General features: G+C 50.4%; 1 protein-coding gene across 1 annotated transcript; it reads right to left on the bottom strand.

Moving 5' to 3' along the window:
- Positions 1-1,566: 1,566 nt before the first annotated feature.
- Positions 1,567-6,641, bottom strand: LOC133627477 (forkhead box protein J1-B-like). Its single transcript, XM_062013217.1, has 4 exons — positions 6,135-6,641; positions 3,048-3,168; positions 1,881-2,243; positions 1,567-1,820 (listed from the first exon to the last, which is right to left on the bottom strand). Exons 1-4 carry the CDS (start codon positions 6,639-6,641, stop codon positions 1,567-1,569), a joined length of 1,245 nt encoding a protein of 414 aa, XP_061869201.1.
- Between the last annotated feature and the right edge of the window lie 7,410 nt (positions 6,642-14,051).

A 14,051-nucleotide genomic window follows, 5' to 3' on the forward strand; every position in this document is an offset into this window, starting at 1 on the left:
AATATTGATGTTTTCTTCTTGTACCTTTAATTTTGAAATGTGCTGCTGAAGGCTGGCTGGTTCACAAAAGAAAAAGGGGGGAACTGTAGGCACAAATGTGGCTTGGAGCAGCCAGCTTGAATAAAGATGGCAGGGACAAGTTAATGCAGCTGGCAAGCTACTCCAATTATCACACACAGGTGCTTCAAGGTAATCAATTGGGCCCTGGCTGATCACATGGGCAGAAGCAGCATATAAGGAGGTAGCCAGCCAAGGAAGGGTGGCTTTGACTCAAGTCTGTTGGTTGTACTGTGTTGCCTGTGTACGTCTCTGCACGTGCATTACCCAGCTTCTCTACATCTTTGAATGAATACAGCCTGCACCACTACAATAGTTTGTGTTGGTCTGTGTAAGCTCCTCCCCTTCCTGACATTCCTGCCAGAGTCATCACCCAGATGCTGTGCTTCCCCAGCTCATTTTCAGCCTCTTGTCTGGCAGTGTGTTCTGATGATGGAGCTGCTTGATCCTGCAGGGCTGCATCCACAGGGTGACTACAGCTCTGTGGGTGGTCAGTATCATCTGGACATGTCCTTTCCACTTTTCCTTCAATGGTCCTCAACTATTAAGTGAAATCAACTCAACAGACAAGTAAATAGAAATACATTCCATTCCAAGGGCCCCTGAAAGAAATCTTTGCTTTAAGAGCCATAGGAACCAAAGCTCACACTTCTGGACCCCTCCGTCATCATCTGCATTCAAGGTGTAGCTAAGGAAATGGCTGTGGCTGTGTAGATACTCTGAACAAAACAAGGAGGAAGGTCAAAGGAGCAGAGCAGAGCATTTCAGGGGACCTTGAAAGAAGAGAGAGTGGGTATCAACTATTTGAGTCCTATAGTCAAAAACAACTATGTGAAAATAGAGAAAGATCTTTAAAGCACACGGGAGAAATGCCCCTGTCAAACACTCCCTGTGGGGCTGGTTTTGCCTCCCTCTGGTTTTTCATGAATAATCTTACAGTTAAGCTGGGAGATCACTGGGGATGTCTCTGTCTCTGGAGAATCTTGTCTCAGCAGCATGTGGGAGCATCCTTTGCATGGTGAGTGGCCTTTGATAAGAAAGATCTCAGACTGCTCCACTCATGTCTGCTGGCAAAGAGGCACCGTTGGATTTGGTGTAGCTAAGCAACTCCTGAATGGCTCTGGCTGTGTACATGTTCTCATCAGAAAGCAAGGAGGAAGGGCAAAGCAGCAGCGCAGAAGAGAGAAGGGTACCCACTATTTCAGGCCTATGGCCAAAGCCAACTCTGTGAAATCACAGCGACAGGGACTTCTCCCGTGGCCTTTAAAGATCTGTCAAACAGTCCCTGTGGTGCTGCTTTTTCTCCCTCCATCTTTCCCATGACTAATCTTACAATTGAGCTGTGAAATCCTTAGGGATGTCTCTGTCTCGGGGAAATCTTGTCCCAGCAGCATGGGGGAGCATCCTCTGCACGGTGACAGGCCTTTGATAAGAGGGATGTCAGAGTGCTCCACTCACTCAGCTACTGGCAGAGGCATCCTTGTCTTTGTGCAAATGCTCTCTGTTGATTCAGTAGTAGAGAAAGTCGTTTGTCTCTTTGTCCAACTCCTGTTGCAGGAAAGAAGTGGCCATGAAGGTTTCATCAAAGTCCAAGTTGTTCACGCTGGCTTCAGTGAGGAGCTGCTGCTGCTCCTGGCCATCCTGGAGCTGGTGGATGTGGTGCCCGTGTGCCGTCAGCTCTGGCTCGTGTTCTGCGGGGCTGTTTGGTTCTGTGAGCTCCAGAAGTGGAGAGTCACGGTTCGAGATGGTGATGAAGCTGCTTTCTGAGTCAGAGTCACTGTCCACATTGCTGTTGAAGCTGGTTTTGGTGTCAAAGCCTCCACGTTGGTTGGTGTAGAAGAAGGCTTCCCAGTCCAAGTCCCCTTGCAGTGGCCCCAGCTCCAGCTGCTGCTCCGGGCTAAGCAGGGCAGGGCTGCAAAGTCGAGCCACCTTGGCCATTCCTGCAGGCGATGGCTTCTTGCGCTTCTGCCCTGCTTTGCCATCTGCTGCAGCCAGGGTCTGGTTGCTGGTGGCTTCTTCAAACTCCTTCAGCCGCTGCTGCACCTCCCTGTTGACAGTTAGGATGGAAGTGTAGGTGCCAGAGGAGGTGTCTGTGCAGGTGAGGCTCCCTGTGCCTTGTGGGGCTGTTGCAGGACAGGCCAGGTGGCTCTGTGCTTGGGGCATCCTCCGCTGTTTGCAGGCAATGTCTCTGCTCAGTTTAGTGTCAAGTTCTCCACATGAGTTGGTGTTGCAGATGGCTTCACAGTCAAAATCGTCTTCCAGTGCCCCCAGCTCCAGCTGCTTCTCCTGGCTCAGCAGGACAGGGCTGCAAAGCCGAGACACCTTGGCCATTGGTTTGGGTGATGGCTTCTTGTGCCTCTGCCCTGCTTTGCCATCTGCTGCAGCCAGGGTCTGGTTGCTGGTGGCTTCTTCAAACTCCTTCAGCAGCTGCTGCAACTCCCTGTTGACATCGAGGATGGAAGTGTATGTGCCAGAGGAGGTGTCTGTGCAGGTGAGGCTCCCTGTGCCTTGCGGGGCTGTTGCAGGACAGGCTGCGTGGCTGTGTGCTGGGGGCATGCTCCGCCGTTTGCAGGCAATGTCTGTGTTCACTGTGGTGTCAAACCTTGTTTTCCTGTCAGGGTCTCCACGTGGGTTGGTTTTGAAGGTGTCTTTTCTGTCCAAGTCTGCTTTCAGTGCCCCCAGCTCCGGCTGCTGTTCCTGGCTCAGCAGGGCAGGGCTGCAAAGCCGAGACACCTTGGCCATTCCTGCAGGCGATGGCTTCTTGCGCTTCTGCCCGGATCTGCCATCCGCTGCAGTCAGAGACTCGTTGCTGGTGGCTTCTTCAAAGTCTTTGAGCAGCTGCTGCAACTCCCTGTTGACACTGAGGATGGAAGTGTAGGTGCCAGAGGAGGTGTCTGTGGTGGCCAGGCTCCCTGTGCCTTGCGGGGCTGTTGCAGGACAGGCCATGTGGCTCTGTGCTGGGGGCATCCTGCTCTGTTTGCAGGTCCCACTCTTGAGCCTCTGGGCATATTCGGGGTGAAGCGTCCAAAAGCCGCCTCTGCCTGGCTCCCCCTTCTCCTGGGGCACCCTGATGAAGCTCTTGTTCAAGGAGAGGTTGCGCCGGATGGATCTCTAGAGCCAGAAGAGAAGCAGCAAAGCAAAAGCAATGGTGAGTGTTGGGCTGGTGCTGCAACACCGAGCTGTGTGGGGCTGGGGGAAAGGCACATTGTGGCCTGGGGGCAAAGAGAGGAGACAGCAATGTCAGGGCATCCTGGGCTCCATGGGCAGAAGAAGCTTTTGTGTGTCTTGTGCAGAGCTTGGTTAGGAACATAACCAAAAACAAAAGAAAGGAAAAGAAGAAAGAGGAAAGTGAAATAGGGAAAGGAAAGGGAAAGGAAAGGAAAGGAAAGGAAAGGAAAGGAAAGAAAGGAAAGGAAAGGAAAGGAAAAGGAAAGGAAAGGAAAGGAAAGGAAAGGAAAGGGAAAGGAAAGGAAAGGAAAGGAAAGGAAAGGAAAGGAAAGGAAAGGAAAGGAAAGGAAAGGGAAAATAAGAGGGAAGGAAGGAAGGAAGGAAGGAGGAAAGAAAAAAAAAGGAAGACAGGAAAAAAAGGAAAAAAACCCCAAAAATGTTGAAAAACACACACACAAGAAAGAAAGAAAGAAAGAAAGAAAGAAAGAAAGAAAGAAAGAAGGAAAAGAAAGAAAGAAAAAAGGAAAGAAAAAAAGGAAGGAAGAAAAGAAGAAAGGAAGAGAGAAAGAAAGAAAGAAAGAAAGAAAGGAAGGAAGAAAGGAAGAAAGAAAGAAAGGGAAAGAATGTAAGACAAGGAAAGAAAGAAAGGAAAGAATAAAAAGAAAGAAAGAAAGGAAGGAAAAAAGAAAAGAAAAAAGGAAGAGAGAAAGAAAGAAAGAAAAAAGAAAGAAAGAAAGATCAAAAGAAAGAAAAAAGACAGAAAGAAATAAAGAAAGGGAGAAAGAAAAAAGAAAGAAGGAAAGAAAGGAAGAAAGAAAGAAAATAAAGGAAGAAAGGAAGAAAGAGAGGTAGAAAGGGAGAAAAAAAGAAAGAAACAAACAAACAAAAGGAAAGAAGAAAAGGAAGGAAGGAAGGAAGGAAGGAAGGAAGAAAGAAAGAAAGAAAGAAAGAAAGAAAGAAAGAAAGGAAGGAAGGAAGAAAGAAAGAAAGAAAGAAAGGAAGGAAGAAAAAGAAAGAAAATAAGGAAGGAAGAAAAGAAGAAAGGAAGAGAGAAAGAAAGAAAGAAACAAAGAAAGAAAGAAAGAAAGACAAGGAAAGAAAGAAAGGAAGGAAGAAAAAGAAAGAAAGAAAAAAGAAAAGAAAGAAAGAGAGAAAGGAAGAAAGAAAGAAAGAAAGAAGGAAAGAAAGAAAGAAAAAAGAAAGAAAGAAAGAAAGAAAGAAAGAAAGGTAGAAAAAAGAAAGAAAGAGAATAAATGTAAGAAAGAAAGAAAAAAAAGAAGGAAAGAAAGAAAGAAAGAAGGAAAGAGAAAGAAAGAAAGAAAAAAAAGGAAAGAAAGAAAGAAGGAAAGAGAAAGAAAGAAAGAAAGAAAGAAAGAAAGGAAGAAAGGAAGAAAGAAAAATAAAAGAAATGAAGAAAGAAAAAAGGAAGAAAGAAAGAAAACAAAAGGAAGAAAGGAAGAAAGAGAGGAAGAAGAAAAAAGAAGAAAGGGAGAAAGAAAGAAAGAAAGAAAGAAAAGGAAAGAAGAAAAGAAAGAAAGAAGGAACGAAAGAAAGAAAGGAAGAAAGAAAGAAAAAAGGAAGAAAGTAAGAAAGAAGGAAAGAAAGAAAAAAGAATGAAAAAGTAAGAAGAAAGAAAGGAAGGAAGGGAGGAAAAACAAAATATAAAAAAATATAATTACAAACAAAGGAAGTGATAAAGATAAAGAAAGAAGGGGAGAAAGAACTTTAAAGGAAAAGAAAGAGAAAGAGGAAGAGGAAGAGAAAGAGAAAGAGAAAGAGAAAGAGAAAGAGAAAGAGAAAGAGAAAGAGAAAGAAAGAGAAAGAGAGAAAAGAAAGAAGGAGGCAAGAAAGGAAAAAACAAAATATGTAAAATTAAACAAAATCCCATTTGAAAAAAAACTGAACAACAGAGGAAAAAAAAGAAGTGGAAACGAAGAGCAGGAGCACAGAAATCCCTGCAAACAGTCCAGGCTGTGCTCAGTGCACAGCCACAGCTGAACGGCACTGTACAATGGTCACACACTGCAGCTGATGTCTCTGCTCCCCATCTGCCCTCCTCAGCCCAAACTCCCTGCAGCCCGGGCTGCCTCTGTTCTTCCCTGGCTGCTTCACACCTTGAGCATTCCTGCCTGCAACAGCCCTCTGCAGAGAAGGGCTGGAAACCTTCCTGCCTTTGTTACTAGGCACAGTTGATGACGAGCACGGTGAGGATCCAGCCGTGAGCTGGAGGAGAAACCACCCCACTGGCACACAGCTCCTGTCCTGAATCCCTCCTGTAGGTGCCCCCAGCACAGGGGATGGTAAGGAACCAGGTGAGCCTGGAGAGGAACCAGCAGGTCCCCTTCTCCCTTCCCTTCCCTTCCCTTCCCTTCCCTTCCCTTCCCTTCCCTTCCCTTCCCTTCCCTTCCCTTCCCTTCCCTTCCCTTCCCTTCCCTTCCCTTCCCTTCCCTTCCCTTCCCTTCCCTTCCCTTCCCTTCCGTTCCCTCCCCTCCCCTCCCCTCCCCTCCCCTCCCCTCCCCTTCCCTTCCCTGTGCTGGGCTTCAGGAGCTGCTGCACACCCCCCTGCCTGAGGACAAGGTGGCCACACCTGGGCAGGGGGTTGCAGGGTCGTGCCCAGCCCTGCCTGGAGCAGCCCCCAGGATGGTTGGCACGCTCTGGCTTTGGGCTGGCAGGGACACAAGGGGAAGGATGAGCCACCCGGGTCCCTCCTGCCCTGCCCCGGCCCACAGAGCCTCAGCCCCAAGCTGCTGCCCATCCCAGCCCCTCCTCAGCAGCTGCCCGTGCTGCTCTCCTCCCAGCAGCACCCAGCATCCCCGCAGGCCCTTCCCCTGCACGCTGGGGCTCTGCAAAGCCCTCCCCAGCCCTGTGGGCACAGGGGCTCAAAGGCAAGAGCTCTGCCAGTCTCCTACCTGCCAGCTGGGATCAGCGTGTCGGAAGTAGCTGAAGTTGTCCCTGATCCACTTGTAGATGTCAGAGAGGGAGATGCTGGGCTTCTGGCTGGCTTCCATGGCCATGCAGATGAGGCTGGCGTAGGTGTAGGGTGGCCTGACAGAAGGGTTGCTCCTGTGGCCAGTGTCCTGTGCGAGCTCAGGGCTCAGCACCGTTCTGGAGGCTGAGGAGGAGATGGGCTGGCAGGGGGAGTGGGACAGAGCCCCGCAGGCGGGCTCAGCAGCCAGGGCTGAGCACGGGGCAGCCAAAGTGGAGCAGCGCTGAGAGCTGGGGGGGTCAGGGCCACCCAGGCAGCAGGAGGACTTGGCCAAGCTGGTGTTGGCCAAGGAAAAGTCCTTCAGCCACAGGAGACTGGTCAGATTGTCGTCTGAGTCCTCCAAGCTGAAGCTCCTCCCTGCCTCAGTGGCTTCCCAGTCGCTGCTGGAGCTGCCTTGAGCCATGTCTGGGCGTGCTGGCTGCTCCTCCATTCCCCGAGCCCACGGGAAGGGAAGGGAAGGGAAGGGAAGGGAAGGGAAGGGAAGGGAAGGGAAGGGAAGGGAAGGGAAGGGAAGGGAAGGGAAGGGAAGGGAAGGGAAGGGAAGGGAAGGGAAGGGAAGGGAAGGGAAGGGAAGGGAAGGGAAGGGAAGGGAAGGAGACCCGGGGCAGCCGCTGCACGGGCGAGAGGCAGCGGGCTGAGGCTCCCCGAGGCTCCGCGGCTGTTTTCTCTCGGCTCGAAAGCCGCAGCGCCGGCGTGTGTGAGGCAGAAGGCAGCGGGCAGCGAGCAGCCCGAGCAGCCGGCTGGCGAGTGCGGCCCCCGCTCCCGGCCGAGCCCCCGCAGCCGCGCACCGGTCCCGGCCCGAGCCGCGCGGCCGCGGTTCAAAAGACGCCGCAGGCGCGGGACGGGGCCGGCGCTGCCCCGCGCACACACAAACGGCCTTTTCTGCCCCGACACGAGGCTCGGGGCGGCCACAGCCCGTGCCCGGCCCCGCGCCGACAGCACACGCGGCCCGGGACGCTTCTGCTCGGCTTCTCCGGCCGCAGACGAACGAGCCCGAGCCGCCGCTTCCCGCCCCGCCGGCGGCTGCGCTCCCTCAGCGGCAGGAGCTGTCCCTGCCGGAGCTCTCCTGAAGCCGGCGAGGGCCGGAGCGCGGCCTCCGGCGCGGCCCTGGGCTCTTCCCAGCAGCCGGGGACAAAGCACTTGAGGCCCCGCTGCTGCCGTCCCCGTGCCGCCCCTTCACGGGCTCTGGCACCCGCCAGCCTTCCCCCGCCGCTGCCCCGTGCTGCCCCACACCGCTCTCTGCAGAGCTTTGCAGCCAAGAAGATATTCTCTCCGCTCTGGTACAGCCCTGTCTGGGTGATGCACCATTGCCAAGAGGTTACAATACGTAGCAAGAACACAATACAAGACAGCTCCCACAGCACAGTAAATCCATCAGCAACAGAATGAGACTCACAGCTATTATTTGGGCCATCATGTTCCCAGGCCCCTTCATCCTTTGCACAAAGTCATGCAGCCAGCTTAGCAAAGCTATCAAGGTTAGAGCCCACCTCAGAGCCAGGGTTAGTAGCAGCGTGTTCCCAAACATTGGGAAGGAGAGATAAGCTGCATTACAGCAAGGCTCCCAGACCAGCACAGGAGCTTTGCACTCAGGAGCTTACTACAATGACAATGCATGTGCTGTAAAACTGCTGTTATCTCGCCCCATCTTGGGCGCTAACAAGGTGTGTGGTGGTTTGACCCTGGGGATTTTTGGGAAGCAAAGTTTGGTTAAACAAAGTTTGGGGAAGCAAAAGCTTGGAGAAGAAAAAGATTGGGGAAGCTAAGTTTGGGGAAGCAAAATGTGGGGAAGCCACAGTTTGGGGAAGCAAAGGAAAGGGAAAGTAAGTGGATGAAAGAAAAGCAAAGCAAAGCTTGAGCAAGCAAAGTAAAGCAAAGCAGAGTTTGGGGAAGCAAAACTGAGGGAAGCAAAAGTTTGGGGAAGCAAAGTTTGGGTAAGCAAAGCAAAGCTTGGGCAAGCAAAGCAGAAGTTTGGAGAAGCAAAAGTTTGTGGTAGCAAAAGTTTGTGGTAACAAAGTTTGGGGAAGTAAAAGTTTGAGGAAGAAGAAGTTTGAGGAAGCAAAGCAAAGTTTAGGGAAGGAAATCAAAGCAAAGTTTGGGAAAGCAAAGCAAAGTTTCAGGAAGCAAAGAAAAGCAAAGTTTGGGGAAGCAAACGTTTAGGAAAGTAAAGCAAAGTTTGGGGGAGCAAAAGTTTGGGGAAGAAAAACATTGGGGAAGCAAAAGCTTGGGGAAGCAAAGTTGAGGGAAGCAAAAGCTTGGGGAAGCAAAGCAAAGATTGGGGAAGGAAAGCAATACTTGGGAAAGCAAAGCAAAATTTGGGGGAGGAAAGCAAAGAAAAGCAAGTGGATGAAAGAATAAAAAGAATATGGAAGAGAAGTAAATCAAAGCAAAGCAAAGCAAGGAAAAGCAAAGGAAAGGGAAAGGGAAAGGGAAGGAGAAAATAGAGAGAAAAGAGAAAAGAAATGGGAAGAAAACAATCCCCAGTGATGAAGGAAGTAAGGAAAACACCAAGCAGTAGTAAAGGGAACGAAACAGGCACAGAAAGAGCAATGAAAACTCCATGGGTGTTTGGGAACTGAGGAAAAAAAGTGATGGAACGGGGAAAGAGACGAAAATGGATGAAACGCTTTCTGCCTCACATGCTCACGGCACTGCAGACACACAGCCTGGCTGAACTCAGCATTCAAGGCAGCTCTTCAAGGCACAGAAATCATGCATTATTAGATAAAACCCATTTTACTCTTTCCTTGAGCTTATGCCAGGGAACAAACAGCAAGTGCTGTTCTCCTCAACTCCCCAGGGGAACCCACAGCCCAGCCCAAACTCATGACGTGGCTGGACTGCTCCCCTGGGCAGCCGTGCAGCTTGTGTCCACACTGAGCAGCAGCAGCAGAATGAACCAGAGCTCGAGGAACACCACAGGGCAAGTGTCACCCAGTCACTTGTAGTTTTAGGACTAAGCCAAAACAGGGCAACGAGAGAAGATTTAAGAAATGTGAAGAAAATGGCCATGTAAGATTTGTCCAAGTCACTCTCCCTCATCTTGAGCTCTGCAACTGAGAGAAACAAAGCCAAGCAAAATCCCCCACACAGCGCCACTCAATGCACTGACCACAGGATTGGCCTTTCTCACCCGCTCTTCCCGAGAGCTGTTTTTGCCCAGGTTATTGAAGGCATTTGCCACTTGGGCCAGATCACCTGATGGTAACAGCAGGAGGTTGATCATTATGGCAAAGTCTCTGACAAACCTCTTCAACTCCTGGAACCTTTTGGCTTGCAGTCTTCTTTCACAATGGCCTCTGCCTTCTCCCCCAAGCTACTGTTTGCTTGCATCTCTTCCAGAAGAGTCTCTCGTGCTTCCCTCAGCATCCACAGCTCCCTCCCAATGGTGTCAATGTGTTCTTGCTGTGGAAAAGAAAGAGGATGAGAATTGATCAGCCCTGCTACAGCGTTTTGCACCACTTCTGAAAGTCATGACAAGAAATCTAGCTATTTAGTGCCCTGAAACTCCTACGGGGCTTTGACAGTGAGTGCATTACAAGTACAGCTATGTCTAAGGCCGATGTCTCTGCATTCAAACGTAGCTCTGTGATGCCAACCTTGAGAGCTGTGTTAAAGCAGTTTACCTTTGTGGCAAAAGATGAAGGAAGGGCTCCCACTGCTCAGCAAAGCTTTCCTGCCTCTTCTTTGAGCAGCTCCAAAGCCTGCTGTGGAACAGCCTCCAGTACAGTGCATCCTTTCTCTCCAAGGGCCAGGTCCGTGACACCTTCCTGAGGACTGACACTTAGGAAGCTGAACTAGGAAACCAATGCTGTCTTTTTCACGTGACACAGCTGAAGCCAGGGCACTGTGTAGCTTGTCCTTACTCTGCATAACGTTAGCATCTCTGCAACAGCAATCCTCCCACTCTCAGAAAATCTGAGTGTTAACACTGCCTGGCCACGTTGCTGTCAGGAAATCATAATCCCCGTGGCACAGGAGAGGCAACAGAATCCATTGCTGCACGGCACAAAGCAGCCCCGTGGGAAGCTGTGCAAAGTGGCTCTGCCAAAGGACCAAACAAGCAGCCAGGTGAACAGACCACCTCCTCTGCAGCGTGTCAGGGATTCTCTAGCAGAATCCCCCATGAGCTGGCACCACGTGCCCTGGCCTAGAAAACACACCTCAGGTGCATCACCAGCAGAACCAGAGCGAGAGCCCAGATCTCCTCCCTCAGGACCCCTCTGTGCTCTGGCCACCTCCCTGCCCATGGCTCCAGCCTGGCCAGGGCCCACTGAAGCTGCTTCCTGCCCTCACACAGATCTACACACCCACCCAGCTTGCTGAGGTAGGATCATAGAATCACAGCATGCTGGGGGTTGGAAGGGACCTTTAGAGACCATCCGGCCCAATCCCTTGCAGAAGCAGCTCCCACCTAGATCAGGGCACACAGGAACGTGTCCAGGCTGGTCTTGAAGAGCTCCAGGGAAGGAGCCTCCACACTCTCCCTGGGCAGCCTGGGCCAGATCCTGAAAGGATCATCCTACTCACCGAGGCTGCACTCGAGAGTCAGGAACAAAAGCCTCCACAGAGTGAAGGGATGTGTGTCCCTGTAATAGCTGTCAATCCTAAAATCAACCCAGAGACAGCTACATGGGCACATCCCACTAAACACTGATATGAATGACTGGTCACTCAGAGCAGCTGCATTTAAAGACCTTGAGTGTTAACAGTCACCTGGAAAGGGAGGCAGTGCTGGGAAACAGAGGTGTGACCTGAATGGGCCAGATTGCCTGCAAGGAGCTGTCAGCTTCTCTGGCAACAGATCATGGCCAGTTGAGCCTCACCCCACTGAGCCTTGCTTGGGGAGATGTAAATGAACATTTCCTTCCCTTCCAGCTGTTTGCAAACAGACTTTCCTCACAAGCCCTTTCCACCCAAGCCACGGTGCTACTTTGCTCAGGAACTTGTTGGCCTCTAAAGAGCCGGCAGGAACATTTGTCTGATGACACGTTGGGCACTGATGTTCCTCAGACTCCAGCAGTGCTCTTCTAATGCCTGTGAAGAGTTGGAACCACCAAAATAGCTTTGAGCCCAACTGAGGAAAGGTTTAGGGTTCCAATCAATTCCAAAAGCCTGTCTCTGATTAAGGGGTGAGTTTGGCCTTGAGCTGAGAGCGTGAAGCTAGAAATGTCCAATCGCCTCAAACGTTCCCTTGTCTGCAGCCAATGACTCCACAGCTTTGCTCTGTCCCTCCTGGACCATTTGCAGATGTCAGTGGGCTGTGTCCTCAGGTTTTGACTTGCCTTCTTTCCACTCTCTAGTAGAGTGAGAAGTCAGCAAGCTCAAGGCTCATCCTCAAAGCCACCAGTACGTTTGAGCTCGGCAGGTTTTAACCTGCTCTCCTGTGGAGAAGAATGTGGATGAAATGCCTGACTGTCTGTCTGTGGCAGAGCACAGCAAGAGACCAGAGCTGGCTGAACAGTCTTGTGGGAATAAAGGGCTGTGAGCAGACTAAATGCCATCAGTATGTACCCTGGAATTCACCTGCACAACTCTGCACTCTCCTGAGACTCCTTCTGCCTGTAGACATCCTCTAAGTAGATACATTAAAAGCCAACAGACAGCTCGCTCCCTCTCTTTTCTCTTTTGAATGAGAAGAGCCCTTTCCTACTCCAAGTGTACTTCAGTTTTCAATACAACAGGTAAGAAAGTTCTTTTGTCATCTCCTCTTTCAACTTTCACAAGGTGAGATGTGATGTTTGGAGTTAACAAACATGGCTGTAACACTTACAGTAGTCGCAGTAACTGTTTCCACAGCAGGGAATAACAGCTGCGTCCCTGATTAACTCTTTACAGAGGGGATATAAGAGCTCCTCGGGAATCAGAACAGCTGAGGAGGAGGAGGAGGAGGAGGAGGAGGAGGAGGAGGAGGAGGAGGAGGAGGAGGAGGAGGGCTCCTGTGGAAAGAAGGGAGGTTTTTCATCCTTTTTTGAAGCAAAAGCTGCCCTGGAGGAAGAGTGGGGAAAGAAAAAGGAAAACATTAAAGATGGGGAAAGGAAAACTCATCCTCTCAGACCAGTAAAATCCTTCCTTGACAGCTAGAAATCCACGGCATGAATCCCACCTCTGCTCTGGCAGGGGGTCAGTGCAGAATGCAGGCTCATGAGAAGTTCAGTCTCCAAGTAATTGCATTTTAGAAAAGGAAGAAACAGCTGCTGCAGAAGGAGGCCTGTGACAGAAACCCACAAGGGCTCCCGTCCCTTTTTCACACAGCCACTCTTGTCAGCACACAGCAGTATCTCTGCAGATCAGAGCAACAGCACAACTTCAGCCTGTTTCACACCTGGGATCTGATCAAAGGCAGAGCGGGAGGAAATCTCCAGCCAACAGCCAGCGGTTACATTTGGCCAGAAGCCTTTGAAACATCAACCAGAGGCAAAAGGAGCTTCCCAAGAGAAGGACTCCCCAGTACATGCTGGCCAGCCTGGCTGCTCTGCCTCTCACACACGCACACACGGTTCCTCTCACTCACTTTTGGGCCAGTGCAATCGATGCCACACTTACGCATTAGTGGCTGCCATGGCGCATTTCCCATCTCTTGTCAGCATCGCGCCCTCCGTGTTGGGATCACACAGCTCCACCATGAAACTCCTGTGAGCATTCTTGGGCACTCAAACCCCTTGCCTCTGCTGATGCATTATACCTAAATAGCTGTGCAACCAATCCACTTTCCCTCCAAGTGGACTGAAGCTACGTGCAGAAAATAATCACACTGTCCAGTCTTTGTCAGATGATTTTTAGGCTCCAGACTATCTGAAGGAGAAGCCGTTCAAAGCACATGCCACTGAGATGTAGGCAAGCGTCGCTCTTTCCATTTTGCAGCATGACAAGGACCCACAACTTCAGAGTCAGGGCAGGTGGTTTTGCTTGCTGCAGTTTGGCTTCAGACACAGAAGCATTCAAAGAGATGCAGCTTCTCACAGGTCAGAGTAAGGAGCGGTTTGGAGCTGCTTTACCTCCTGTTCCCGTCCTTTTCGGAAAGATTTACGTTTACTCCAAAGCCTGAGGGTGCACATCCCTTGGAGAGCTTTTACCCAAGTCCAGAACTGACAGACAACTACATCCTTTTTAACAACTGGGTCAGCTTCCAGGGCCAAATTAACAAACCCTCTGAGCAGCAGGAAGCAGCTTCTGAAGTGCTGCTGCTTTGTGCCCGGCAGCTGCGGAACACGGCAGTGTCACGTGGAGCCTGAGAAGGTCCTCGCCTGCTGTCTGCCCAAACTCTGGCAACCACAGGGTAAATAAAGCACTTGAGCTATTACGACTGAGGCTAAGGTTTTGCTCACATGGCAAGAGTTATCCTGCCCTGTATGAGATGTAAAAATATGAGGCAAACACTTTTTCTTTGCAGTATGTGACAGGAATATCGAGATCTACCTTAACCAGCTGCTCCAGAGGAAGCCGTGGAGAAGCATCAGTCACCTGACGGGCCTCAGCAGTCTGTTCATAAGGAAAGAAACGTTACCTTGAGGCTGACAAGGGGATCCCTTCTGCCTGTCTTTCCAAACTGGGAACTGCCCTTTGCAGGATGGGACCAAACTTTCACACACAGTAAAGTTATAAAAGCACTTGAAATTAGTACACATGACAGCTCTGTTCACAGGACAACAATGATCCAGCTCTAGATTTTAAAATAGGAAGCAACCACTTCTTTTTCAGTATTTGACAAGAAAATCTATTTCTATCTCCATAAGCTGCTCCAGAGAAAGAGACACAGAAGAGTCATCAGTCTGTTCCAAAACAAGCAAACACATACTCCAGTTTTACAATGCAAAGGTGGCAATAGGGAACCTCTGCT

This window comes from Colius striatus, chromosome 21, assembly GCF_028858725.1.
Source record: "Colius striatus isolate bColStr4 chromosome 21, bColStr4.1.hap1, whole genome shotgun sequence".
Classification (NCBI taxonomy): domain Eukaryota; kingdom Metazoa; phylum Chordata; class Aves; order Coliiformes; family Coliidae; genus Colius; species Colius striatus.